This window comes from Phymastichus coffea, unplaced genomic scaffold (assembly GCF_024137745.1).
Source record: "Phymastichus coffea isolate CEN01 unplaced genomic scaffold, Cenicafe_Pcof_1.1 PCOF00140, whole genome shotgun sequence".
Classification (NCBI taxonomy): domain Eukaryota; kingdom Metazoa; phylum Arthropoda; class Insecta; order Hymenoptera; family Eulophidae; genus Phymastichus; species Phymastichus coffea.
Window position 1 is genome coordinate 21,742 of NW_026706951.1, and position 26,602 is coordinate 48,343.

At 48.5% G+C, this 26,602-nt stretch overlaps 5 protein-coding genes across 7 annotated transcripts; 3 read left to right on the forward strand and 2 right to left on the reverse strand.

Moving 5' to 3' along the window:
* Window positions 1-1,044: 1,044 nt before the first annotated feature.
* Window positions 1,045-6,470, reverse strand: LOC131671991 (SERPINE1 mRNA-binding protein 1-like). Of its 2 annotated transcripts, none has more exons than XM_058948876.1 (6): window positions 5,942-6,470; window positions 5,025-5,175; window positions 4,334-4,525; window positions 3,842-3,913; window positions 2,944-3,475; window positions 1,045-2,858 (listed from the first exon to the last, which is right to left on the reverse strand). In XM_058948876.1, the coding sequence occupies exons 1-6, from the start codon at window positions 6,231-6,233 to the stop codon at window positions 2,781-2,783; spliced, it is 1,317 nt and encodes a 438-aa protein (XP_058804859.1). In that variant the 5' UTR covers window positions 6,234-6,470; the 3' UTR covers window positions 1,045-2,780. The 2 variants fall into 2 exon arrangements, with proteins under 2 accessions (XP_058804859.1, XP_058804858.1); XM_058948875.1 differs by having other exon boundaries at window positions 3,842-3,925.
* Window positions 6,471-10,435: 3,965 nt separating this feature from the next.
* LOC131671990 (zinc finger protein 367-like) lies at window positions 10,436-13,458 on the forward strand. The gene is made up of 2 exons (XM_058948874.1): window positions 10,436-10,888; window positions 12,154-13,458. Exons 1-2 carry the CDS (start codon window positions 10,501-10,503, stop codon window positions 13,149-13,151), a joined length of 1,386 nt encoding a protein of 461 aa, XP_058804857.1. The 5' UTR covers window positions 10,436-10,500; the 3' UTR covers window positions 13,152-13,458.
* Window positions 13,459-14,049: 591 nt separating this feature from the next.
* Window positions 14,050-17,496, reverse strand: LOC131671992 (protein SET). 2 transcript variants are annotated; one of them, XM_058948878.1, is made up of 5 exons: window positions 17,071-17,496; window positions 16,117-16,297; window positions 15,801-16,006; window positions 15,446-15,740; window positions 14,050-15,372 (listed from the first exon to the last, which is right to left on the reverse strand). In XM_058948878.1, exons 1-5 carry the CDS (start codon window positions 17,329-17,331, stop codon window positions 15,353-15,355), a joined length of 963 nt encoding a protein of 320 aa, XP_058804861.1. In that variant the 5' UTR covers window positions 17,332-17,496; the 3' UTR covers window positions 14,050-15,352. The 2 variants fall into 2 exon arrangements, with proteins under 2 accessions (XP_058804861.1, XP_058804860.1); XM_058948877.1 differs by having other exon boundaries at window positions 14,051-15,372; window positions 16,108-16,297; window positions 17,071-17,494.
* Window positions 17,497-18,197: 701 nt separating this feature from the next.
* Window positions 18,198-19,386, forward strand: LOC131671977 (uncharacterized). The gene is made up of 3 exons (XM_058948843.1): window positions 18,198-18,265; window positions 18,406-18,731; window positions 18,814-19,386. Exons 1-3 carry the CDS (start codon window positions 18,262-18,264, stop codon window positions 19,384-19,386), a joined length of 903 nt encoding a protein of 300 aa, XP_058804826.1. The 5' UTR covers window positions 18,198-18,261.
* Window positions 19,387-21,088: 1,702 nt separating this feature from the next.
* LOC131672007 (fibrillin-3-like) lies at window positions 21,089-26,416 on the forward strand. The gene is made up of 11 exons (XM_058948907.1): window positions 21,089-21,453; window positions 21,515-22,707; window positions 22,778-23,197; window positions 23,285-23,646; window positions 23,708-24,151; window positions 24,221-24,565; window positions 24,642-24,770; window positions 24,846-25,003; window positions 25,065-25,472; window positions 25,535-25,664; window positions 25,737-26,416. Exons 1-11 carry the CDS (start codon window positions 21,369-21,371, stop codon window positions 26,149-26,151), a joined length of 4,089 nt encoding a protein of 1,362 aa, XP_058804890.1. The 5' UTR covers window positions 21,089-21,368; the 3' UTR covers window positions 26,152-26,416.
* The last annotated feature ends 186 nt before the right edge of the window (window positions 26,417-26,602 follow it).

Genomic DNA, 26,602 nt, shown 5'->3' on the forward strand with positions numbered 1-26,602 from the left:
AACGTGATGAGACTATTAGATTTCGAATCAACATGAGGATGTCTCCCGAACCCCCGGCCCCACCCTCCTACACTATCTTACCTTTTTCTGGATTTCTAAAAATATGACTTTTCACTTCTAAAAACGTTTCCCTTGCTCAACAAATATCAAAACTAATTATAGTACAGAAGTAAATCAACAACTTATGATTCCTGTAAAACCAGCTAGGACTGAAAAAAGTAAACATTAAAAAATGGTATAATATAAAGCAAACAAAACGAATGTATGTTTTTTTAAATTATCGTAATTATTGTGGTAAATTTTACAACAAAAAACTTAAGCATAAAAATCGATGCGATCGACTTACCTAATCTAATTAAAACGAATAAAGAACGAAAAGAAAAAATAAGTTGCTAGCAGCGTCTCGTAAGATAATTAAAAACATCTCGGCACGTATCTAAAGTGCGGGCAAATCTAATTTCAAATGGTCCGACTCCAGAGTATTTTGTCTGCGTCTATTAGAAAATCCTATAAAAAGGACTCGCCGACTAAACAAGAAATTGAAAGCAAAATCATGAATGATGCAATGATAAAGTAACCAACTTCTATCTGGTCGGCAGGTATCCTTGGAGAAACGAAGAAGAAGCGCGAGAGCAAAATGGTAGAGGGAAAATGCAGCGTTGAAGTGTAATGAAGGAGACGTGCCAGGCATTTTCGATCATCCTCAGTTGATAATTCTCAGCAACATTCGACTCTGTTTTTTTCCACTCCTTCTCTTTATTATTTTTTCTCAAGGGTACTTTATATAAAATAATCGTCGTTACATTCGAAATAACCGCTAAGTTTCTTCTCTCTTTCCTTTCCCAATTGGACTGGTCTGTTCCTTGCCGGAATTCATTAAACGAGCACGTAGTCTTTGTCACTTCTTTTTTCTCTTTTTCTCTTCTACTTTTACTTTCTTCATCGCATATTTATCGATACTTTTCAGGTACGCACAGCTACCACTACGTTTTTCCTTTTATTTGTTTTCTTTTCATTAATGCTTTGCACTGTGTGAAAGTACGAGAAGAAAATGACGAGAAAATCAGCGACATGCATATTAAGTATGGCAAATATAAGAAAGACAAGTTAACGAAGAAATGTTTCTCAGACTCGACTAAAGAATCTTTTTTTCTTCTTTCTGTGTATATTTTTACAATTATTTCTTTCACGTATTTATGACTCTAGCATAGTTTAGTCACAATTTGTCCTTTGTAAACAGCACGTTATTTACATGTTTACCTAAGTGTCAAATATTGTAACAGTGTGTATCTCAGTGAAGGAGATCTAGGGTTTCGCTTCTTTCAAGACTCAAAAACGATTTCTAGCTATTTTTTTCATCTTTACTTTTTAAAGTAATAATATAATAAACGTCGCGGATCACTAATATAGAGCGTTTTTTCGATACTTTGAAATATATATGACAATTGATCGATGTAAGTATAACACATAATTGATGGTAGTTTTCTTTGTATCACGTTTCTTTATTATATTAAGTTATTTCGATCTTATTTCGCACTGGAAGAGTGAGTGTATTTCTTTGCCTCTCTTCGAAACCCAGATAACGCGCAGTTGATTGAAAATACACTAACATCCAAACGCGAACTTTTATTCCTTTTATTATTATTATTATTATTATTATTATTATTATTATTATTTGCTGTGACAGAGAAAAAAAATACATCGCAAAGTTACTCGCAACACGACTCAGCCATCGTAAAAAATAAAAGTATACTTTATCATCATATCGACCTCTAGGTTTTACTTTTTTTTAATTACAAACATGGGCAAGAGCCGAAGGTATTTAACATCTATGTCTACGCGAATGTTATTTTTATCCTTCCTACTCTAAACCCTTTTCTCGTATCGATCTGTTTTTATGTATTATTTTTGCTAACTCTGCGTCAGATCGCAGGAAGGTGCCGTATAAAAATTATAAAACAAAGCTTTTCTTTAAAATTTATCGCCTAGAGGAAAATGTTTTTACCGCACACTACGTCGCGTCGGTCAAAGCTAACAGATCGTCAATGTAATGTTTATTGGCCTCCTCTAACCTAGGCCGTCTTCAGATAGGAGTAGCATACTGACAAGAGTTTTAAAAATTAAAACAAACGCAATACAGAGTTTTTGAGTCTCTTGGACTGCCTTTTCTACATTTAATATTAAACATTAAAGAATTAATTTACAAACAAACTACCTTTGTTTAAGATAAAGCCGAAGCAGCCAAGAGATTGTACAATAGTTACGATTTTTTCTCCCTGATTCTAATGATACTCATGTAACTTCTCATCTGCAAGATAACTGTTGCAAAACTAAACTGTGTGTTTATGCGTGCGTGCGTGCGTGTGTGTGTGTGTGTGTGTGTGTGTGTGTGTGTGTGTGTGTGTGTGTGTGTGTGCGCGTGTGTGCGTGTGTTTGTGTATGAGCGCGCGTATGTGCTTATGAGTACAGTGTAAAAATGAATGTTATACACCTGTTACGCATAGTCGCTTTCGTTTTGTTTTTCTTTCTTATGCAAGTATGCCTGTAATAATGGGATCGCGTGTTGATGTTACTGTAACAATGCCTTTTAACAACAATGATGTTACGATATCAGCAACGGGAGTAGCGATAGCAGCAACTGTAGCAATAATATTGATAGTCGAAGAACTGGAGTGTTGATCATGGTTGAAACGGTGTTGTTTTTTTCTTTTCTTTGTCAATTAAATAACGGTGGCTCATTACTTTTTTTGGATAGTTAGCTCGTTGACAACACAGAGTTACTAACCCAATGAGGGAAAGTCATGCTCATCATCAACTTTTGGAGCATTTTGGCGCTCGCGAGGCGATCTTTGCTCAGTCTAAAAAGTAAAAGTAACCACCATTAATGAATATATGAAAAAAAACAATGGAAAAAGATTGTAAAATAATGTTTGTGAAACTCACAGAGCGAGGCTCGCCACTTTCAAATCCACCACGAGGCGGGCCACGATTGCCGAAACCACGCCCGGGAGCACGTCCACCGCGACCTACACGACCGCGCCCGCCGCCTCCGCTACGTCGCGAATCGCTGAACTGGATTTCAATGTCGAGGACATGTTTTTGGCGTCCGACACGTTGCGGATATTCAGCAGCGTCATACTCTTCATCGTCCTCATCCTCTTCGGCTTCGCCTTCCTTCTTACGCTCTAGAGCGTACATCTTTTTCCAGCGGGATGGATCTTCGCCCTCGCCAGCCTTGCGCAAGTTGTACTCCGGCTTGGGTCGGTTCTGACGCAAAGCCTTCCACTCGTCAAGGGTTAACTCACGAGCTTCTTCCTCGGCAGGTTTCTCTTCACCACTCGACTTGTCGCCACTATCACCGACCTCAGCGCTGGTTCCTCCGGTGCCTGCGCTGTCCTTGGTTTCGTTGACCGTAGTTGGCGATTCATCCAGCTTCTCGATCGCCCAATCCTGATCGGATTGGTTTAGGCTCTCTCTGTGAAATCCAACAACATGACTAATATCTTACAACAAAAATTTGCTATAAATGTAATACCATTGAAAGTCAAATTTACTGTACATATATTTAATTTGAACGGTATAAAAAAATACATAAATGATTCATTTTGTTTTATCCCATAAAATAATTAAGGAATACATCTAAAAAGCAATTTTTTGAAAATCTACAACAGAAGTACCTATGACATAACATAAATTAATATGAAATAAAAGGCTATAATAATACTGACCAAAAATTTATATTATTCTCTTGGTAATTGCATTTACGAAATCATGGATCAGTAAGTTAGCAGGAGTACTAAGTAAAAAAAAATTAAAACAAACACAAGCAAAACTCTCTTACTCGATTTCATCATTGTGTGTTCCCCAGTTATGGCTCCCAGCACCATCCTTCTTGTCAATGGGTTTTATTCCGCTGTAACCAGATCTGTTCACATTATTAACAGTTTTTGAGAAAAGAATATTTATTGCCATATTTTAATCAAGAACAGTAAAATAAGAAAAGGGTCAAAAAATGTTTGTGTTTCTATGATTGTAAAAAATAATGGAAATTAAACGCGAACAAATGTACAATGTGCGATGATTATTACTGGAATGATAGCAATCATCAGCAGCAACAGTAACATACTGTAAAACAAAACCAGTCATATGACTCTTACCTTGTTTGTTGATGCCTTTTTAATTGTAAGCAATAAGAAATACGACCAATTGTTAAATGATTGTTAATAAGATTTGTACACACTGTTCAATTAGGATATAATCTTAGACTGAAGTAAGAAACTCAAAAACTCTTGAAAGTATGAAGAAAAATGTATGACACTGATAAGACACTTACGTCTTGTCCGATCCAGATTGACGATCGAATTCACGTTTGCCACGGTTGTCAAAGCCACCGCGACCACGGAAACCGCCTCCCCTGCCACGGCCTAAGCCACGACCACGTCCACCACCGCGACGTTCGCCAAAGTCCTGATGATTGCGGAACTCACCACGAAGCTCACGGTATTCACGCGGTTCACGTCCCTCGCTGATAAACATGAACAATTATATATTTATTGATTATCCGTGCTGATAGTGTGATGGCAGTAGTTCGTTTTTGTTTGTTTTTTTTCGTTTTATCAAGGTTAGATATAATTTAAATGATATTGAGGTAGTACCTATAGTATTAAGCATTAAAATAGAAAAAATATCTTAAAAAATGAACTATTTTTACACATTAACAATTCTATTTTATTGGTTTTTTTGTCCATCACCACATCACTGATAAAATATTATCTGTGAATCAAGAACGAAATATTGTAATACTACAAAAAACATTAGAATATTGATTTTGATACCATTATTTACTATAAACATTGATTTTGTTTAACATTTGTTGAACAAAAAGAAAAATATTAATCTCATAAACAGTGAATGCATTATCAATCAGTATGAAAAACATTGACTAATGAAGAAAAGTAATAAACAGCAAGTGTAGATTGAATAAAGTACAATAAATCTATGGAGAAATAAAGAAAGAACCTTACCCAGATGGTCCTCGTCTAAAGTCATTTTGAATACGAGGTCTCTCTCCATCCTCATGATTGCGCCTATTATAATGTTCCTCTCTGGATTCAGTATTAAACTTCACATTGCGCTCTCCACCAAACTTCTGCTGAGAAGGCTTCTTGTCACCAGCTGAAAAAAGGGAAAATTTAACAACATAAACCACACATAATTAAAGAAAGAGACCTGTATATATAAAAATCTATGCTTCAAATTTGAGAATGAGAAAGTGTGTGTGTGTGTGTGTGTGTGTGTGTGTGTGTGTGTGTGTGTGTGTGTGTGTGTGTGTGCGTGCGCGCGCGCGCGCGTGTGTGAGAGAGAGAGAGAAACGGTAAATTATCCAAACTAGTAGCAACGGAAAAAATATTAAAGAACCCCGTGGACATCATTGTGTCATCAGCGTTGTCATAGTAATTTATTTTTTTTACATTGGCCCTCGCAGTATACTTGTATTCTACTTGAGTCGCTTTTATTCTATCTTCCTCTTTCCAGCGGACATGTTGTCGACGCGCGAGAGCGAGCACATGGGCGACCGCGTGTGAAATTCGCTAACCCTCTTTTACATCTAAATCTAGAAAAAAAAGAACGAATAGGAAAAAAATGTGTCTTAAAAAAATAGCAGATCGATATTCTTTGCTCAATCAATGATGGTACAGGTCGTGTATTTCTTTCTCTTATGTAGCTAAGCCGGCTTTTAAAGGCCTCGTGGGCGCATACGAGAGGGAAAGCACAAGAGCGCGCGCGCACATTTTTTTGTACCATTCTCCGTCGCAGAAATGGAAAATGTCGCTAGAAGGCCTCGAAATAGAAGGAAAAAAATCGAAATGCGACAAGGAAATGCGGAAATGAGCGTTCGAGCGAGAGATAGACGGACAAAGCAATTCACGAAGAAACTAACCTTGATCCTTTTTGGCGTCCTGATTGCGGGGTAGCTGCTGTTGATTCTCTTTGTTGATTTTAGACTGCTTGTTGGATTGCTGGGGTTGCTTGTTTAATTGCTGTTGAGAAGAAGCAGCGCTGGCAGGCTTCTCGTTGGGTTGCTTAGTCTTGTTTTCCTTCTCATTGAGTTTGTCCTTCTTCTTTTTTTCTTGTTCTTGTTCACGCAGTTTAAGGATTTCGAGAGGGTCCTGGTCTTCGTCGAGGGCCAGGCAGAACTTGTTGGTGACGGTTATGCTATAAGCGTTTTCCATGATCGCGGTGGCTTTGTGTATTTAAATCTTGAGTTGTCCCTCCTTGTTAGAGGTGAGGACTTGGATTTTCCGGCTACTCTTGAGCCCTTGTGTAACACAGACATCCAATTGAGATGATCCAATATGGCCGAGTCCGATCGACAGTGTGTGAGGAAAAGAGGCTCGAGCTTCACCAGTCACCACGAGGTCCGCGAGGCCGCACTCGCGCGATTTTCGATGCACAGGGGTGGGGCTGGCGCAGAACTGATTCGTCGAGGAGCTGCTCGTCCGCCACGACGGATGTCGATGATGCGACGTTGCCAATGCCATTTCCGCGAAAGGCGACGCACGCCGCTTTCTTAACCAAGCCAAGCCAAACGCCAAGCGGCCCAAGCGCTTGTCCAACATCGCGTGTGATGAGAGTACAATTTTCTCATTGATTTTTCGCCGAATCTGACAAAGCATTTATGATTGATTACTTGCGAGATTGTTGACTGATGTCATCGTGAAATCCAACATGATCATGTTAATTGAAGAGATGACACGTGGAACCGATAATTTGAATATAGAACACATGCAAGTAAAGGCGTTCATTCGATGAATCATTCGAGAGCGAACGCACGTTTTCGTCGACTCATGTTTTAAAGCTTTTTTTAATATCACGATGCTGCTTAATAAGACCATAAATTTACTTAAAAATCTTGAGCCTAATTAGTCGATCGAATGGGTGAGTATGTTTAATAGCTACAGGTATAAATTATATATCTAGTCGACAGTCGTTCTTCCAATAATTAACGACAATCCAAGTTCACATAGGAAAATTAAAAATAGCTTGCATATATAGGAATATTCAGATTGATGAAATCTGTCGATTGAAAACAACTTGAAAGTTTTGTAATGTCAATGCAATTACAATGATGTATTTTAAGCAATATTTTTCAGAGTATATTGTAACTGTTTTATTAATCGTCATCGTTGCAATAAATCGATAGTTTTTTAGAAAATGCTATCGATTTATTGCACAAAAATTATTTAGGGAATGCTATCATAAAAAATGTTGTTACGAAAATATCCCTAAGTTTTTTAAATAATATCATTTTCAAGAACTAGATCGAGATTAAAAGAAAAATTTCTAGAATGATATATTGGGCTGTCCTTAAAATCACTTGGATAATTATTTTCAAATTTTTGTCCAAATTTGCGTCATTCAAATCTGCCGCTTCCGAATATAGAGCGTAACGATAAATGTGGCAACGTTGCAAAAGTAAAATTTTTACCGCCTTTTTTACGGCATTTTATATTGCAGTTGTAGTAAATATATCAATTAATTTACAAAATCTTTACTCTATTTTCAATATTAGTTCGAATTTAGAGATTTTCTTAATAATTTTTTTTCTAAAATGAACAAAAATCATACGCAAACGAATTTTCATCGCACCGTTCAGACGGAAAACAGCTGGGCACACGAAAGTTGAATAAAACTAATCGAATATGCGCTACATCATTTAAGTCGGAAATTATAAGTATTATTAGAGTAAATATGAACTGGCGTCGGTTTTTATTTTATAGAATTTTGTTAGATAAAACTAATGCGTGGTACAGTTAATTAAAGTTTAGTAACGATTAAAGTTGTTGAGCATTGCTTCAATATATGAAAAATTACAGCATCTTAAATTATTATTGTTAATGAATGACATAAAAGATGGCGAAAAATGCATTATTGCGGCATATGTTTTGCATATATATATACAGCTTATACGTATTGAAATGTAATAAATATACGAAACAACATTTTAGCCAGTGATAAAATATATTATCTGCCGGGGAACGGTCGGTATATTATATTGCGCAGTGCGTATTTTAGTCAAAATTTTCGAGCGAGCGAACGAGGTTATTGGTGACAACTGAAAACGGTTGAACGACAGTCTTCCACGTCATTGACGGTGTCTCTCCGATAAAGCGCGAACCGCGGGAGATTCCATTGAGTATCATCGTTGTATTGACTCTATCCGAGCTCATATAAAATATGAAATTATTCCTAAATATATTGAGACAATGTATTTTCAACGACAGCCTCCGCACAATAGCACTCGTGTTCGCTGCCTTCGCGAGTAGTAATAATTGAAAAATTTGCAAGAGCGAACAGACAAGCCGAAGCGAAGGCAACTGACGAATAAGACACTACTCGCTATCACACTTGAATTAGACTTACCACTGGAAAGTATAAAGCCAGCCTCTATTCAATGGGCCAAAAGAAAGATAACAGTGAGATCAGTCGAGGAGAAGAAACGAGAGAAGCTCGTGAAAACTAAACGATAGAAATAATTGGAATAGGCATGAGAATTAAGCAGCCACGCGCACCCTCATATGTAACGGACTGTGTGCAGTGCGTTTCACAGGGTTAACAGAGATTGGCTTTTCACGGTCGTCGAGCTTTGGAAACGTGGTAGCATTTGCGCGCGACAAAGCATATACAGGTCCAATGAGCTTCGAGCAGCCTGCTTCTCTTCTTTTGTTGATACAACCTGTCCGCGCTCAGCTCCTTCATTTTAGGTACAAATTTTCTCTCTCGTTGTAACCAGTGCAGATATGTTATAACAGGGAACAGAACAGCTGAGGCGAGGCTTCGCAATTTATCACGGCTTTGCCGTTCGTTCGCGGATTTTAACACACACGACGAGATGACGGCCGACGGCTGTTCCGCGCGCTTTTCCATCGGCGTACCAAAATTGTCGCGCGGCCGTGTTTGCCTGCCGCACCTCGCTGCTTTTCCCACGCGCAGAATGTCAGTGGCCCACACCCACGAAAGCGCTGCGGCCAAATCGAGAATTCGGCGTTTATGGTCTGCAGTGCTCTTTAAGGTCCCGGTCCCATAGGTACGTACAGATGCGGACGGATACGGACGCGAATCGCAATTCTAGTAACATCACTAAAAATATCTAGTTCGATTATTTAGCACCAACACTAACGGTAGTGAGCAAAAGTGACTGTTGTTTAAAACTGTAGCGCCGAACGTACCACATTTAATGATCGCCTATCTAACCTTTACATTATTACAGTCTATAAGATGGCAAATGATAGAGAATTGACAGACTTTCAACTACAATTAGTGGAATTAGGCCTTAATTTTATGGAAGTACTTGAATATATGAGAAGAAGAAGAAAATAAATATAAATGATGTGTATTAATCATCCCAAAAACTTTTTTTACATTAGCATACTCATCAATAAGCAATATTCATGAAAATTTGAAAAGTAAATTGTAGACCTGAGATTTGAACATTAAATGTGGTACGTTCGGCGCTACAGTTTTAAACAACAGTCACTTTTACTCACTACCGGTAGTGTTGGTACTAAATAATCGAACTAGAAATTTTTAGTGATGTTACTAGAGTTGCGATTCGCGTCCGTATCCGTCCGCATCCGTACGTACCTATGGAACCGAGGTCTAAACGATCGATCAACTTTGCGACTGCCGTGGAGAAAGTCTCCCGGAGTGCCCCTCGCGTACTTATTACCGGTAATGGGCTCTTTCTGTCGGCACTCGTCATTTAAAGGTCCCTCGTGTGCGGCCGATTTAAATAACCGGACCTTTCATACCTGTTAGCGCTTGGGCCGACTCCCACTTCGCGCGACAGCTTGGCACGCGTCTACAGCCGATGAGAGCTGGTCAATTGGTTATATTGGCTGTGGTGAGAGCCAGCGAGAAGGCAGCGAGAGTTGCGCGACCTTGCGCCATCAAGGGCTTCTTCAGTTGCTTTGTCCGAGATGCCTGGTTTGTCAGGGGCAACAAGCCTGGAGAGAAATTTGTCCTGGTTTTCAGAGGCTGCCTGGTGGCGGCAATCAGTCAGATGCTGGTCTAATTGGCATTTTGAATGTTGGCTGTGGCCCTTTAAAGGGCGACAACGCAAGCTTTAACAAACTTGAGGAGTAGAACGATCGGCAAAAATAGTCGAGACTGTAAGTGCAGCATCGCGAACGTAATGTCGTCGGATAGCAAAATCGTGATCGCTCATCAAAAGAGAAATGTAAAAACAACGTAAACAGTTGAATGTGCGACGTGCGAGTATAATGAGAAAAGAAAGATGCATATGTACGCGAGGCGGCAGAGAGAATGGAGCGAAGACGCCGTGTGCCACCCTAGCGCGAGCTCGAGCCTCGACCAATGACGCGAGCGAGCCGTCGACGCTTGCGCACTACCGAAGGCGAAGCGGGCGAAGCGCATTTTGGCGGTTAATCAGTCGCACGCGACGAGCCAGTCCGTACGCATGCACGTTGACCTGGGGCAATGGAGCTGCACACGCCGAAGCGCAACATCGTGAGTTTACGAGAACAACCACCGGGAAGTCCGCCCATGTGCGACACCATGTTCCCGTGGAACTGGGGCGAGGAGGCGCGCAACGTGAATCTCAGCCCGGGCAGTGGCTCTAGCTCGTCGCCCGAGTATGGGCACCACCATCACCACCACCAAGCGAGCAGCGGTGGCTCGGTGGACAGGCAAAGAATTTCGACGAGAGGCGGTTCGGAAGCACACAGACGCGGCAGGCCACGAGCCGATGCCTTGACGAATCTCATGATGCAGGGTAGCACGTCGCCGTCGAGTATCAAGTGCACCTACTGCAATCGCGTGTTTCCGCGCGAGAAGAGCCTGCAAGCGCACCTGAGAACCCATACCGGTGAGTTTTTCATTCAACTAATCGCGAATACGGGCCGGCGCAAGGACCGCAACCTAACCTCTATCCGCGAGAGCCGCGCTTGGTGGTGGGCCGCCGTATTTTAACGCGCGGCTCGTCGCGCGTCACTTTCTCGCCTCGCATGCAAACTTTTCGGACAGTCTTGTTGGACCGAAGCCTGAAGCATGCGTGTTTTTCACTGGCCGAGGCATCGTCTCCCGCGCTTCGAGCACGCCGCGAGACGCGCGCAAGCGTGCACCACACACGGAAATTCCAACATGTCCGTTTGGCCTCGCGCTCTCGCTCCGTCTCTTTCTTCCTTCACAGAGCGCGATGGAGAGCCCTGTTGCTCTTTAATCCCCCTCGGAATTGTGCGCAGCGCGCTTCGTGCGTGTTCAGCTGTTGCTCGCGCGCGCGTGGCTTTTGTCTCCGCTCTCTTTCTCTCTTTCTCTCTTTCTCTCTTTCTCTCTTTCTCTCTTTCTCTGTCTCACGCGCACGCGCGTAACGGGCAGGCTCGCTACCCTCCTGTTGTCTTGTCGCTAAAAAAGTGATCATTGCTCTTTGTTGCCCTGCGCCTCGTTGCGTCATTCTCAAAACGTTACGAAATCGGAGAGCGCGCAACGGGCTTTTAACTTTCTCCGAACGCGCGTAGCGCACCGCCACCGCCGCTGCCGCTGCCGTTTGCTTGCCACCATTTGAGACTATAGCCACTCGCACCTGACGGCTCGTCGCTCATCTAATGGTATGTGATCTGCACGCCCACCGTTCTTTCGATTGTTTTATCGGTCGCCGTGTATCTCGTTGCCGTGTCGTCGAATCGGACGAAAATCAGAGCAGAGCCGTGCTCCGACAAAGAAACAAGTCGCTTTTCGTGAGCGAGCTGGAGCAACTGGCCCACGTCGCTTCTTTGTTGGGAACGCGCGGGGGGACGCGCGTTGTGCTTTTCCAGCGCGGCTCGCTGCGCCGATACGTTACTGCACACTTTGAGGGGCCAAGAGAGCGAGGCGGCGCCGCGACCGCCGCGGCAGATGACAAAGGAGGCCGTCCGCCACGCTTTTATCAATCCCTCGCCGCGCATGACTCGCCCGATGGGAAAGAGAGCCGCCAAGTGCTGACGGACCGGCGAGGCTCGCGTTTACCGCCTCTCTCAGTCGGCCTTCCGGCCGGGCTCCCGGGCTGCGCCGCGGCTCGGCCCTCCTCCCGTCCCCGCCACGTGGTCGCCGCCAGAGGCAGTCGCAGCTGCTACAGCGCGCCCGGCATGATTGCAGGCGAGAGGCCCTACCCGTGCGACTACCCCGGCTGCAGCAAGGCGTTCACGCAGTCGGGCCAGCTGAAGACGCACCAGCGGCTGCACACGGGCGAGAAGCCCTTCCTGTGCACGGAGCCGGGCTGCGAGATGCGCTTCACCCACGCCAACCGGCACTGCCCCGACCACCCGTACGCCACGCTCACGCGCTCGGACGACTTCGTGCTGAAGCCCGTCTCGGGCAACACGGAGCTGCCGCACGACGTGACGCGCTGGCTGGAGCGCTACAAGCTGGCCCGCGAGCGCGAGGAGCGCACGCCCACGAGCAAGAGCGAGCAGCGCAAGCGCAAGCAGTGGAAGAGCGGCGGCAAGTCGCGCAAGGGCCTGGTGATGGACGCGCTGGGCGAGCAGGAAAACCTGCGGCGCTACTGCAGCGAGGGCCAGGACAGTCAGGACGAGAGCCAGGACGAGGAGGCGAGCGACGCCGCGCCGCTGGCCGCCTCCTCCGAGGACGAGGAGGCCGCGGGCGGGCCGGCCCTGCCGAGCACGCCGCAGCGCAGGCCGCTCGATCGGCTGCAGCCCAAGAAGCGCTGGCTGCGCGAGGCCTGCCTCGAGCAGCAGCTGGCCAAGCCGCTGCGCTGGGACGCGCACCCGCTGGTGGCCGGCTGCCGGCGCATCTCCGACGAGCTGCACAGCTGCTCGCAGTGGAGCCTGTCCGAGGGCCTGAGCAGCGTGGCCCGGCAGGAGCCCGCGACGGCCGAGCTCCTCCTCTCCGAGCGCCTCGTCGACGGCTCGGCGCCCGACCGGCCCACGGTCCTCATGCGCGCGGTCAAGAGCCAGTCGCCGGCGGTGATCGTGCTGCAGCAGGAGGACAGCGCGCTGCCAGACCTGTCGCCGCTGCCCGAGGACAACCAGAAGTGGCTGGGCGCCCTGGCGCTCATGGAGCTCGCCAAGACGCAGGAGGAGGCCGCCAAGGCGCTCAGGCTGTCCAGGGACCAGCCCGAGTACACTCATCTCTAGACTGTGATTCGCCGTCGCCGGCGGAACTGCGCGTCGCGCGCGGAGCTGAGCCCCAGGCGCCGCGAGGCTCCTCCTCGTTGTTTCGTTTTCGTTTCGTGTACGTTGCCCTGGCGAGAACGAGCCTCCTCTCGCTGGAAACTCGCGGCAGGCACTCTGCTCCGCCCTCGCTTGTTTCTTATTCTAGTTGAGCGGCCGAGTATGCTGCGGGAGCCTCTCGTGTCTTTCTTTCCTCCCCTCGCGTTTCTCTGCTTGCCCTCCCCCGTGGATACGTGATTGGCGCCAATTCGTATATTTGCTGACCAAAAACCAACAAATTGACAAAACTAAACGGTTGTTTTTTTTGGATACGGCATTTTTCTTCGTGTTAAGCCCCAGCCTCCCCCGCTAGCAAACGAGTATGAACAAGCAAAGACACGTTGAATGATGTAGGTTGCGCGTTCGACAATCGCTTAGTATTGACGGGGTGATTTTGTACCGTTAGCGAGGTTGCGTCTCGTGTGATAATATTTAGGTAATAGCGAGTATGTTTGCATGCAAAGTTGCGTCGAAAGATTTAATCGAGTTTGTAAAGTATTTAAACAGGGAGAAAATTAGTCACTATTTATGTAAACGTGTGATATCTTTAAGTGTATGCGAGGATTTTGCTGACGACACGAAAGAGAAAAGAAATTTCAAAAAAGCTTATTTGATATCGTGAAAGCGTTGGAACCTTTGACTATCTTGCTGCGTTGCCTTATCTCTCTTATTTTTTTACGAACTGTACATAATTCTTAATTTTAATAAAAAGCCCTTGAATAAACTTTATCAATGTCTTCACCCTTGCTCCCTGATCATTTGTAAATACATATTATTTTATTTACAATTAAAACATAAAGTTTATCTTAAGAAAGGTAATTGTACTTTTTTATTTGATTCACTAGTTTACATGGATTTATCGTTTCATTGCATACAGTGAATGTTTGACATTTAATGATATTGTGTAAAAATATCTCACTTTTACTAATATATTTAATTTGTGCCTGTGAAATATGACTTTTAAGCTTGAAAAAATAAGCGGTTTTAACTCAAGTTACATAGTTTTTATTAAACATTTTCAATATCATTATGCTAAAAAATAATTACATCACATGTGCTCTTTGTACTTGAAAATAATCCTGAAAATACACATAGTTATTTACACATGCAAATAAACTCATTTTCCGTCAACAACCAAGCGAAGGAATCATATTATAAATTCTTACGAATATCTTGAAAATGTATTATTGTTTAGACTTTGTTATAAGTATTCACAATCAAAATTTAGCTCGAATATCCAATTTCGTTTATAAACAATCAATTTGGTCATTTGAAAATAAATAGAGGGTACTTGAAAATAAAATAAAATGTTACGTAAATTTAAAAACGACAATTTATTTGTGAAAATGACGGTATTTCGTTACACTCTTTTCCTTCAGCTTAAATAAAAAAGTTTTTATTTTTTTGCGTTATTAAATAAGATGAGATTTGCAGAAAAAAAAAGTAAAAAGAAAAATGAAAATTTTGCCTTTACAAGGCGCTCCAAATAATTCGACGATACCAAACTAAATAGTTGTAAAAATACATTCTTAAATAATATGTTACTGAATCTTCAATACAGATAAATATTACATCAGAATTTTTATGTAAAGAACAAATAGTCAAATGAACCAAAGAGAAAAAAAACTAATCGAGCACTGAAAGCAAATAGAAGATTGGAGGGTTCAAAGTTCCGACATGAACGTGAAGAAATCATGCGCTGTCACTATTTACAATATCGACTTATAAATAAAGGAATACAAAAAACGACAATGTGGAACTTCGCTTTGGAAGCTCAGCGCTCTTAAACCTATCTTATCCGTTAAAAATTAAAGTGTGAATTTTTTTTTCTTTTTTCGTTAAATTAGTTTTGTATCTTAAAAATTGGCCTAGTGTTGAGTCTCTTGAAGATGCAGCGTAGGCCGTGACCATCAATTGTTTCCTTCACAATCGAAATAATCGACATTCTTTAATCTGATATTCGTGAATATTTTCGCTGTAGAGCACTTACAACTAAAATAACATTAATTGTCAGTGATGGAAGCTCCAGGCAATTTTTCACGGTTTAGAGTCACGTTTGAAAAGATTTACGTTCAACGATTGTCCTTTTATGTTTCCGCGTCAATTACAATTAAGTCAGAAATATTTTATTCAGGTTCTTCGCCATCTAGAAACGAATACATTCGACATTAAATATATTTTTCTATTTAATTAAAAGCTTTAATTTAAAAATTAATTACCTAAGTGCTCTCCCTCTCGTTCAACTTCATCCTCCGCCAAAAACTCCTCTTCGTCATGCACACCTTCATTCTCATTTGTGGCATCTTCATCATCCTCATCCTCTTCTCCTTCCCCAGCATCCTCCATTATTTCTACACTATCATCACCTTCCTCTCCTTCACCTAGCTCTCCCTCACCTTCTTCATCAGCCCCATCCTCATCCACTCCATCTTCGTCTTCATCTTCTTCATCGTCAGTGTCAACTTCATCACCTTCAATACCATTCTCAATTTCCATGTCTGGTGCCAAATAATACTGCAATATATAGAACAATGATTAGGAATTGAATGAGATTTATTCTGCTTGAAGTCTCACCTGTAGAGGATTTGGCCAGAGGTCATCTTTGATCAATTCAGCTATTTCATCAGAACTTGGATCTCCATGATCCGTAAACCAGTCAAAGAATGACCTGTGCCCAAGAGGCCTTTTTCTACCTTTCATAGCAGCCTTTGCCTTTGCTCTTTTAGATAAATCAGCTCCTTCCTTCCAGTTAATGGCTGTACTTAGAGATACCGGATCTCCTAGGAAAAAATATTTGGAATTAGCTTGTCATTAAAATTGAACAAGAAAATACTGCGACCTCAAGCCATTGTATAAGTTCAAGGCTGAGAGGTCTGCTCACCAGACGAACCAAGGTGAAACTCCTTAGTAAGCACTTCATCTTTAAAATAGGGATTTTCCTCAAAATAAAAATTGATTCTATATCCAGACTTGATGTCTTCGAATTCTTCTACCTCCAATTTATTTAAATAACGCAAGGCATCTTCCTCTTCCTCTTCCAAAATATCAGCAATTTTTTTGTTGTTTACAAACTATAACGAATATTACTAAGGAAAATAAAACAACGTAAATTTTTAATGTAGTTAAAAAATGTATCGAAGTAGAGCATATTACTAAAGGATTTTATTTGTAGGTTATGAAACTCCATTCTGCACTATCAATTTTATCTGAGCAAATATCATTAACGGCGTGTCAAACTACGAAAGCCAAATTTGAACAATCAAGTCACTAAATACTAGATCATAATTAGTTCATTATAACTATACTCAAACTGAAAAATTACGTCTTGTTCAACATTTTGTCATGGGCTGTACGAGGTGAAAAAAGGTATTGTCAAGGACATCAAGCTTGGGTAGAACTTGCTTATGAAAAATAAAAATTGGTATAATTGAACATCTCTAGTGTTAATACAAATAAAAAATTCGAGGAGATTAAAGAACATTCGAATAACGCGTCAAAAAGGATGACATCAGACAATTCGCTCAGTACCGTTACGAACACTTTATCTTTTGAAAGCAACGTAACCTTGGTTGCCTCATAAGCCATACAAGTATATACGAAAAGTATTATTAGCTGTCGAACTTATTTGCGCTGAAAAAAAATCCTAGAAAATAATCGTTGATAAAGTAAAAGTCTCGATTAAAAACGAACAACGAGCATCATCGCAGGCCCGGCTGGCGCAAAGATGGCGGCATCAGAGGGGGCCGCCGGCGGCAGCGCGAACGCCGGTATAAGTATATAATCACACGCACGAGTCCACGGAGTGAAAAAATGGTAAGAGGCATGTTGGTATATGAAAGGATACAGCGGTAACCCAGAAATTAGGTATCCTCTTGATGATGTCGCTACGCTTCTGGAAATATGGTTTGCGCAGCTTGTTGTACTTCTTCTCAACCTCGAGAATCTCATCGCTGGCTTTCTCGTTCAATCCATCAATCTGATTTTGGCAGCCGTCAATTTCCTCCAGTGCTTTTTGTATCTCGATGTCGTAGTCACGATTGTCAGCGGCGCCATCACCGTCGCTCGACTCATCGAGCTTCTTAACTTTCTTCGCTGGCGAGGTCATCTTATGACCAGACACACGCTGTCAACGCGAGAGATCTCTCGATCCTTTAGCCGAGTGCCCGATACCACACTGACACAAACCGTTGCGATGCGAGTTTAGTCGAGCCTGCTTGCTGCTATTACTATTTCAACAACGCATTCACGTACACAGGTGCAAATTCTCTCTCTCTCCCCCTCCCTCTCTCTCTCTCTCTCGCTCTCTGTCTTTCTCACAACGTCAATGTATTATGTTTCGCGCTCACGCTACTTTGCCCATACTATACCGCGCCATTGTTGATGGAGCCTCGGTCGGCTCGGCGTGCGCACGGCTTTCTGGGAAGTTACTGTCCGCGAAATTCGACAGATGGCATTTGTGGCTTCTTTTTAAATCATTGAATCGAGGCGCGACAGAGGCAAGATTTTAATGTGCAGAGGTATGTGCTTATTTGCTATCAATTTTTCTTTCTTTTCTTCCCTCTGCTTGATTATAGGCAGTGACTGCTCAACTTGAAATTATAAAAGAATGGAAGCTTCGTTTTAACGATGCCGAGATTCACCACGATAAACGATACATTCATTAAAACAATATCGCGCAACAATAATAATTATCTTCGCAATTATTTTCTCAAGAATTAATCACTGTTTAGTGCGTGACGAGAACAGTGCAACACTCGGGACAGTTGACATACAGTAACTATACAGTAATTCAACCCGAGTTGCAGCTCCAATTTCTTCTCCCTCTCCGTAATCGACGAGACAAAGAGCCGATGTAGTTTGATGACGGCACGGCACTTATAGCATGCGATTTACTTTTACCGATATACTGATTTCAGGTCTTGTGATAATCGCGGCGAATAATTTTTCTCTTTTATTGGCTGACAACTACCGGAACAAATAACGAAATAATAAAAAGGAACAGCAGAAAATATAATTAAGCTATCTATTTTGAAAAATGGGTGAGTATAGTTTTATTAGTTTAAATTTAAAAAATGTGCATTATTTAACAGTGTAAAACTTACGGTCGCGATCGTAGATCAGAACTAAACAAACTTTAACATTGTTGAAAAATCAAAATAATTTTATTCTGTCCTTGCAGGGTGCACAGAAAGCAGAGAACAAGTGACATGCCCTAGGCCACTGTCTTCACTTTCTAGGCATGAGTGGCTTACATGGCGAAAATGTTTCAGAGCCTATATGGACCACAAAGGTATTCCTCATTGTCAAAGAGGGGAAAAATTTTTGAAATATATCGGTTTTTTGGGAGAAGAACTCTCCAAAAAATTCTACTTTGCATACACGGCCCATGAAACAAAATATGAAGTGCTGGATTTCAAATTTGATGTGTATTTTATTTATTCATCCAATGAAAACTTTATAAAAGCTGACAATCAGAGTTACGAAGAATACATTTCTCTGCTAAAGGTAGAAAATAAGCACAATTGTTGAAGATATGATAGACTTATCGAGAGACAATTTTATTAAAATATTTTTTTTCTATTTTTAGAATATAGCTGAAAAAATGGACAAACCAATTGATGTAACTGTGAAAGAAAAATTGCTTCAAGACTTCAAATCAAAGAACTTATTTAACAGAATAAAAAAACTAGACTTGAATTGCTGCATATCCAATTATGAGAATTTGGCAATACATGAATTGTTATTTTTATGGAAAGAATGTGACAATTTGGAATCTATCCAAGCCAACAATTGTTGTAAACGCTGCAATCTACATCATCCATTTGGGAAATGTTTTGCAAGAGGTAAAATATGCTGGAAATGTGGTGAAAGCAATCATTTTGCTAGATGTTGCTCAAATAAATTTATTAACAAATGCACCTCTTGTGGTTCGAATCATGAAATAAACAAGTGTTCAGCTTCTAACAAGCAGTGTTCAAAGTGCAAAAGACTAAATCATTTTTCATGGATGTGTAACACTGACATGGTGAAAGACTGCATTTACTTAGCAGGAACCCACAGAAGTGGATGCAATCACTGTTTTGCTGGACATAGCACCTGTGTGATATGCAGTAAGAAAGGACATTACACAAGTCATTGTTTTCATAGAAAATATAAGTAGACTGAAAGAAATGGCATTTACTTAGCTATTGGTTTCATGTAATATTTAAGTAATATAATTTTTATGTATTGATGACGTTATCCTTTAATAAAGTTAGTAAGACAGATACGTACAAAGCATTTTCAGTTCTCAACTAAAACTTAATTTTACAATCAATTCACTATCTTTCTTCGTAGTGTTACATTGCTGCTATTACCTATAATTAAATTCATTTATATTTACATTGCCATATGATGGATTTTTAAAATTTCTAATAAAGTATGAAACCTGTGTGAATAAATTGTATTTAGATTTATATGAGCTGTTTAGATGTGTTATCTGCATAAGATAATAATATACTTAAATTTGGTGTAATTTTCGATATGTAATTACTTTTGTTTTACAATTTTAAAGTAAACTGATAATAAATGAGCGATAAACGTGGAAAAATGGAGGTTTGTTCTTAAAGACATTATATATGTAAGCAACTAGGATGCTCGAACCGACGCAACGATGATGTGCTTTGGAGTAGCACTTGATGAAGCTCTTGTTCGCTATTAACAAGTGTGCTTCGCTCGAGACGTTTCATCCCATCTTTGAGGCGTAGTCGTGGCGTACGTGACACATCAGTCGGTTTTCTCTCGCACATGTTTGGCTGCAAGAAAAAGCACACGATGGTCTTTATTCGGCGATAAATGCGACCTTGGACTCTTCCGCAGGCGCCTAAAAATTTTTTTGTCGCTGTCGGTGAAGCTTAGTTACGTGGCTCGGTTCGCACGCGCGATTCCGACACATCCAGGGCTTAATTAAGCGTGTCAGGGTCACGTTCGGCTTCGTGCTCCGCTTGCAAGTCTTCCAGGCTGACTTGTATGTTTTTCCAGGCAGCGAATGAGAAGCGCGTAGGGGCAAACGGTTTCCGATGATTCCGACGTTGGATGGTTTTCTAGACGGGACTGCAGTTTAGGACGAGATACCAGTTGAGGCTTGTTAAGGCCGAGGATTGACAATGTTTCCTCGCGGTCCAATCGCGAGCGCTCGAGCAATGGTTCTCCCGTCCGTTGGCGAGTGAAAGCTAAGAAGAAAAGCAAGAGCGCCAGCTGGTTATCGGAGGGGCACACGAGCCCACGAGCACAACGCATTCTGCTGCCAGAAACCGCAGCGTTATATTTAGCCGAATCGGCCGGCGATCGGCGCGAAGGGCACGAGCGGCTCGTAATTCTGTCAGAAGCGAGAGCCGCGCCAGGCCAGACGCGCGGAGGCGCGCGCTCTTCCTCTCGGCTCGGAGGGAAGCGCTCGAGGCTTCCCAAACGCATCGCCACATGCGAGAGAGGCAGAAGAGCAGTGCGAGGCAGCGCACCACTGGGAAAGGGGAAAAGGAGCGAGGCGCACGGCGCAAACGAGCGCTCATTGGCATGAAAACGCGAGACTTCAATTGGGCTGCGTCAATTAATGCGCGCCGAGCGCTCATCTGCATTGGTCACGTGCCACTGGACCGCGAGCGCGCCGCTCGTCGGGTCCTTTGTCCGAGCGAGGCTGGCCGCCGGAGACGATCGGAGCCGAGCGGGCCGAGCGGGCCGGGCGGGCCGGGCGGGCCGGGCGGGCCGGGCGGGCGTCGAACAAAGAGCCAGCCGAAATTGAAGCGCTGGCGAGAGCAGTGGAAGGAAGGGCGCTAGACGGGGGCGCGCGACACATGCGGCTCGCGTCGCGCCGGAACAAAGCCGAGCGGAGTCGCCTGGCGTAGTCTTGGCCGGATGACGAAAGAGGATCTTTCCCCTCGCGCGGCCCGCGTGCCGCGCGTTATAGAGCCAGCCGCCGGCGGGCTCTCGCCATTGCGGAGCGCGCGCGCCGACTGAACGCTTCGGAGTGTGTAGCTTGGAGGAAGATGCCCGAACAGTTCGGGCGGCGCAGCGCGTGAGACGGGACGAGTCGGACGAACGGCTGCGCGACGAGTGACGTGGAGGCTTGCCCGGGTGGCTGTCGCCGAGGGAAGAGGTCCGGCCGAGATGCGAGCACGCTGGAGCGGGTTGCAGCCGGCGCTGCTGCCGCTGCTGCCGCTGCTGCCGCTGCTGCCACTGCTGCTTGTCCAAGGCAACTATTCCACGGTTTTGCGTAAGGCGACGGGACGATCAGCGCTGTGTCGGCCTCGCAGGAGTGACGGCCGCTCGAGACGACGCCTCCGACGAGTGCTGCAAGCTGGGCACTTGGTGGGCGAAGTGGCGGCTGGGCTGCGGGGGCGCCGACGAGGCCGGGCGGAGCGCGTGCCTGGGGCGCGCCGGGGCCTGCTGCCGCGAGGCCTACCGGTGGCAGCTCTGTCAGCGCGGACGGGCCCTCGCCAGGGCGGGACTGGACTGCGCCGAGGCGGCGGCCCAGCGGCGGGGCGCGCCCGCGGAATTGGCCCGAATGGGCCGCGACTGCTGCGAGGGATACGCCGGCGACGCGGCGAGCGGCAGAGGCAGCGGCAGCGGCAGCGGCTGGGGGCGCCGTGGGCCATCCAGGGCGCCGAGAGCGCTGCGCAGCGGGGACGGCGAGCCGGGCCAGGCCTGCCCGGGGGGCTACCGGCTAAACCCCGGCTCCAGCAGCTGCGACGGTAACTACCGGCGCTCGCTCGGCCGCTCGGCCGCGCGGCCGCGTCGCGCGGCGTCGCGCGGCCTCGCCCGAGGCACCGCGGGCAGCGGGTCGCGGGGCGCGTCGGCGGGCGCGGGGCCCGAGGTCGCGGGGCGAGCGCGGGCCGGCGCGAGGCGACGCGAGGCGGCGCGAGGCGGCGCGAGGCGGCGCGAGGCGGCGCGAGGCGGCGCGAGGCGGCGCGCGGCCGGCCGAGCCGACGGCCGCGCCACCGACCGCCGCATGCCGGATCGCGCAGACGTGGACGAGTGCGAGCTGCTGGCCGAGCCGTGCGCCCGCGGCGAGCGCTGCCGCAACACGCCCGGCGGCTACGACTGCCTGCCGGCGGGCTGCGCGCGCGGCTTCGCGCGCGCCCCCGCCGGCGGCGGCTGTGTGGACGTGGACGAGTGCGCGCGGGGCCTGCACGCCTGCCTGGCCGCCGAGCTCTGCCGCAACAGCCGCGGCTCGTACACCTGCGAGGCGGCGCGGCCGGGCCCGAGGGCCGGCGCCGGCGCCGCCGCGCTGCCCTGCCGCAGCGGCTTCCGGCTGGCGCTGGAGGGCTGCGTGGACGTGGACGAGTGCGCGGAGGGCCCGGGCTGCCGCGAGCACGAGCGCTGCGTGAACCTGCGCGGCGGCTTCGACTGCTCGCCGCTGTGCGGCCCGGGCTGGTACTTCGACGTGGGCTCGGGCGGCTGCCGGGACGTGGACGAGTGCCTGCTGGGACACCACGACTGCCGACAGGTAGCGCACCCGCGACCCCGCGAGCCCCGCGGTCATCCAGCCGACTGAGCCGACGCCTGTCCGCCAACAGCGCAGCCACTTCTGCCGCAACAGCGAGGGCTCGTACAGCTGCGAGCCGCTGCCGACCTGCGGAGCGGGCTTCCGGCGCGGCCCCGGCGGCGGCGGTTGCCTGGACGTGGACGAGTGCCAGGAGGGCCTGCACTCGTGCTCGCGAGACTCGCACCGCTATTGCGTGAACCGCGAGGGCGGCTACGAGTGCATCACGAGGCTGCCTGCCTGTCCGTCGGGCTTCCAGTACTCGCTGCTGACGCGTGACTGCGAGGACGTGGACGAGTGCCGTGCCGGCGGGGCCGCCTGCGAGCCGCGGCTGCGCGAGCGCTGCGTCAACCTGCCCGGCGGCTACCGCTGCGAGCGGCCGGCGCCGCGGCTGAGGAGACTGCGGCCCGCCTGCCCCGCCGGCAGCCGCTACGACGCGCGGCTGCGCAAGTGCGCCTGAGCACCTGGGCGCCCGACCGCCCGAGCGCCGCGCCGGGCCCACCCCTGGCGCACCTCCTGCTAACCACTTTTTATATTTCAGCTGAGAATAAATCTTTGTAATGGAACTGGCGCGTTCTTTCATTTATCAGCACAAGCCCACACACCGAGCCACGCAAGCCTCGTGCCCTCCGATCCGACTGCCGACCCCGACCCTGCCCCCGCCCGAGCCCCGAACGCCCTCCTCCCGCAGCCCGCGTGCAGTCGAGCGCTTCCGCGGGCCGCCGCGTCTCACGGGTTGCTTTGTGTTTCCGCTGCGGCGACAGACGTGGACGAGTGTGCCGAGGGCAGCCACAACTGCGGCCCGGACAAGTGCTACAACCTGCCGGGCAGATTCGAGTGCGCCAGGGCCGTGCTGCCGGTGATGAAGCGGCGGACCGGCGGTGATTGCAGCGCCGGATCCAAGTGAGGGGCCGGCCTGGCGCGCACACCGCGGCGGTCCGCTAAAGCCCGCGATTGGTCCCAGGTTCGACGCGCGCCGCGGCGGCTGCGTGGACGTGGACGAGTGCAGCGAGGTGCCGGGCATCTGCGGCAGCTACGAGGACTGCACGAACACGGCAGGCAGCTTCGAGTGCCGCTGCAAGCCGGGCTTCCGCCGCGAGCAGCTCACGCAGGCCTGCGTCGACGTGAACGAGTGCCTGCAGGACAACGACTGCCAGTCGTATCAGCGCTGCGACAACACCATCGGCAGCTACGCCTGCGTGCGCGTCCTGTCCTGCGGCACCGGCTACACGCTCAACGCGGCCACCGAGATCTGCGAGGACGACGACGAGTGCCAGATGGGCACCCACGACTGCCCGCGGGGCTGGCTCTGCGTCAACACGCAGGGCAACTTCCGCTGCCGCCGGGGGGGCGGCGGCGGGACGACCGGTCGGCCCCCCCCCGGCTGGCCCGTCAGAGCGTCCCCGCGGTACGAGGCCCGTCCGTCGGCAGTGGCTGCGTCCTCGGGCCGCGTCTCCATGCCTCGCCGTGCTTGCAGCTCACCGATCCCCTCCGACCCAACCGCCCGCCGCGGACCTGCCGCGACGGGGCCGACGACCCGGACGACCCCAACGACCCTGGCGACTACGACCAGCGCGGCGACCTCGACGCCCACGACGCCCACGACGCCCACGACGCCCACGACGCCCACGACGCCCACGACGCCCACGACGCCCACGACGCCCACGACGCCCACGACGACCACGACGACCACGACCAGCGCTGAGACCCCGACGACCTCGGTGACCTCGGCGAGCGCGGCGACCCCGACGACTCCGGCCGCCCCGGCGAGCGCGAGTACCGAGCGCGCCCTGACCGTCGGCCCGCTGCGGACGACCGGCAGGTAAGTGGGGGCGATCCGGGATCGCGCGCGTCCGGCGGAGCCCGGGCCGATCGACGAGCTCGGCGTCTGTCGCCAGGTCGCCGACGAGCTGCCCGCCGGGCTACGAGAGCGGCCCCAGCGGCCGGTGCATCGACGTGGACGAGTGCCGCGGTCAGCCGAGCGTCTGCGGCGCCTCCCGCTGCCTCAACTCTGTGGGCTCCTACAAGTAGGTCCGCCGCCATGGCAGCTCGCGCCGACGCACCGTCTCCACCGGTCTGACCTCCCGCGCGCTCTGCCGCAGGTGCGCGCCGCGGACGGCCTGCCCCGTGGGTCACCGCGCCGACCCGGCCACGGCCGAGTGCGCGGACGTGGACGAGTGCGCGCTGGGCAGCCACGAGTGCGGCCCCTACCAGCAGTGCCGGAAACGAGCGGGCGGCTACTCGTGCGTCTGCCCGCCAGGTAAGCGCGCCGCGCCGGGGCCGCGGCCCCGGGCGGCCGGCTGACACCCCTCTGCGCGCAGGCTTCGAGAGCCGCGGCAACGAGTGCGTGGACGTGGACGAGTGCCTGCGCCTTTCGCCGTGCGGCATCCACGGCCGCTGCCGCAACACCCCCGGCTCCTACCGCTGCAGCTGCGAGGCCGGCTTCGTGAGCGCGCCCGGCACCGGCGCCTGCGTCGACCTCGACGAGTGCGCCACCGGCGCAGGCCTCTGCGAGCAGCTCTGCTTCAACACCTGGGGCGGCCACCGCTGCGGCTGCGGCTACGGCTACCGGCTGCGGCCCGACAACCGCACCTGCGCCGACGTCGACGAGTGCGCCGAGTTCCGGACCGACCAGCTGTGCGTCGGCGTCTGCGAGAACACGCCCGGCAGCTACGCCTGCAAGTGCCCCGACGGCTACCAGCTGGCCGACGACGGCCGCACCTGCCAGGGTGAGTGCTCGCGCGATCCGCTCGTCGCGGCCTCGCGCTCGCGCTAACGCTTGTCTTCGCAGACGTCGACGAGTGTGCGGCCGGCGCCGCCTGTCGAGGGGCTCGCGAGCTCTGCCAGAACCTGCGCGGCGGCTACAGGTGCAACCGGATCGGCTGTCCGCCCGGCTACGTCCAGGACCCCCGCAAGCGCAAGTACCCGTCCGCGCCGCCTCGGCCGCGCCCGGCCGCCCAGCCGCCCGGCTCACGCGCCACTTGTCGTTCCAGCCGCTGCAATCGCGAGAGTCCGTTCTGCCCGGCCCACGACAGAGCCTGCTTGGAGCGCCCGGCCCACTACAGCTATAACTACATCGCCATGGTGTCCATGTTCCCGATTCCGGCCTCCGGACAGGTCGAGCTGTTCGTCATGCGCGGCTCCTACAGCGTGCCCGGCTCCACGGCCATCTTCAGCATGGCCTTCATCGCGGCGCGGGCGTCACCCGGCGTGCAGCCCGCCACCGAGGAGTGCTTCTCGCTCGACCGGCATTTCCCCGCGCAGGCGGTGCTTTCCCTAGTCAAGAGCCTGCCGGGTCCGCAGGATATCGAGATCCAGCTCTCTATGGAGGTTTACGGGCCCAGCGGCCTCTTCACCGGCAGCGCCGTCGCCAAGATCTTCATCGTCGTTTCGCAGTACGAGTTTTGAGGCCAACTCCTCTCCGCTTTGCTGCTGCTGCTGCTGCTGAGCTAACCGTCACTGCATCGTTCACTATAATTTCTCTTCTGACGACACGAATATCAATAAAATTCATAATTTGTAATGAAGCAATTGTTTTTTTAACTGTGGAATGATAGACGACTACAAGTTCCGTCAGGCTCGGCGTCGACATTTTACCAGCCAATTTATTTCGATTTTTCGACTTCCACTTATTTAGAGCTAATTTTCGTCTTTCTTTATTGGAATCGCAGGGCTTTCAAACCAAAGTTTTGCTATCACTCATTGCAAGTCTCGAGAATAGTAGTATAGAGGCAGTGGTAAGAAGCGTAGATAAAAAAACGGCTGCGTGTTGAGCGAGGCCACCAGCGGGAACTCTTTTGTATGGCTACGGTATTTTCAATAACATTGAAAAAATATGCTGTTTGTATGAGGATTACTT

Coding starts and splice junctions, on each gene's coding strand:
- LOC131671991 (XM_058948875.1), bottom strand. CDS start 6,233: ATGGAAAACGCTTATAGCATAACCGTCACCAACAAGTTCTGCCTGGCC. Junction 5,176..5,941: donor GGACGCCAAAAAGGATCAAG/GTTAGTTTCTTC, acceptor CCCTTTTTTCAG/CTGGTGACAAGAAGCCTTCT. Junction 3,476..3,841: donor ACACACAATGATGAAATCGA/GTAAGAGAGTTT, acceptor TGGATTTCACAG/AGAGAGCCTAAACCAATCCG.
- LOC131671990 (XM_058948874.1), top strand. CDS start 10,501: ATGGAGCTGCACACGCCGAAGCGCAACATCGTGAGTTTACGAGAACAA. Junction 10,889..12,153: donor GCACCTGAGAACCCATACCG/GTGAGTTTTTCA, acceptor GCATGATTGCAG/GCGAGAGGCCCTACCCGTGC.
- LOC131671992 (XM_058948877.1), bottom strand. CDS start 17,331: ATGACCTCGCCAGCGAAGAAAGTTAAGAAGCTCGATGAGTCGAGCGAC. Junction 16,298..17,070: donor CTAATTTCTGGGTTACCGCT/GTATCCTTTCAT, acceptor TATTCGTTATAG/TTTGTAAACAACAAAAAAAT. Junction 16,007..16,107: donor GTTTCACCTTGGTTCGTCTG/GTGAGCAGACCT, acceptor ATTTTTTCCTAG/GAGATCCGGTATCTCTAAGT.
- LOC131671977 (XM_058948843.1), top strand. Junction 18,732..18,813: donor AATACATTTCTCTGCTAAAG/GTAGAAAATAAG, acceptor TTCTATTTTTAG/AATATAGCTGAAAAAATGGA.
- LOC131672007 (XM_058948907.1), top strand. CDS start 21,369: ATGCGAGCACGCTGGAGCGGGTTGCAGCCGGCGCTGCTGCCGCTGCTG. Junction 24,771..24,845: donor AACTCTGTGGGCTCCTACAA/GTAGGTCCGCCG, acceptor GCTCTGCCGCAG/GTGCGCGCCGCGGACGGCCT. Junction 25,473..25,534: donor CGACGGCCGCACCTGCCAGG/GTGAGTGCTCGC, acceptor TTGTCTTCGCAG/ACGTCGACGAGTGTGCGGCC.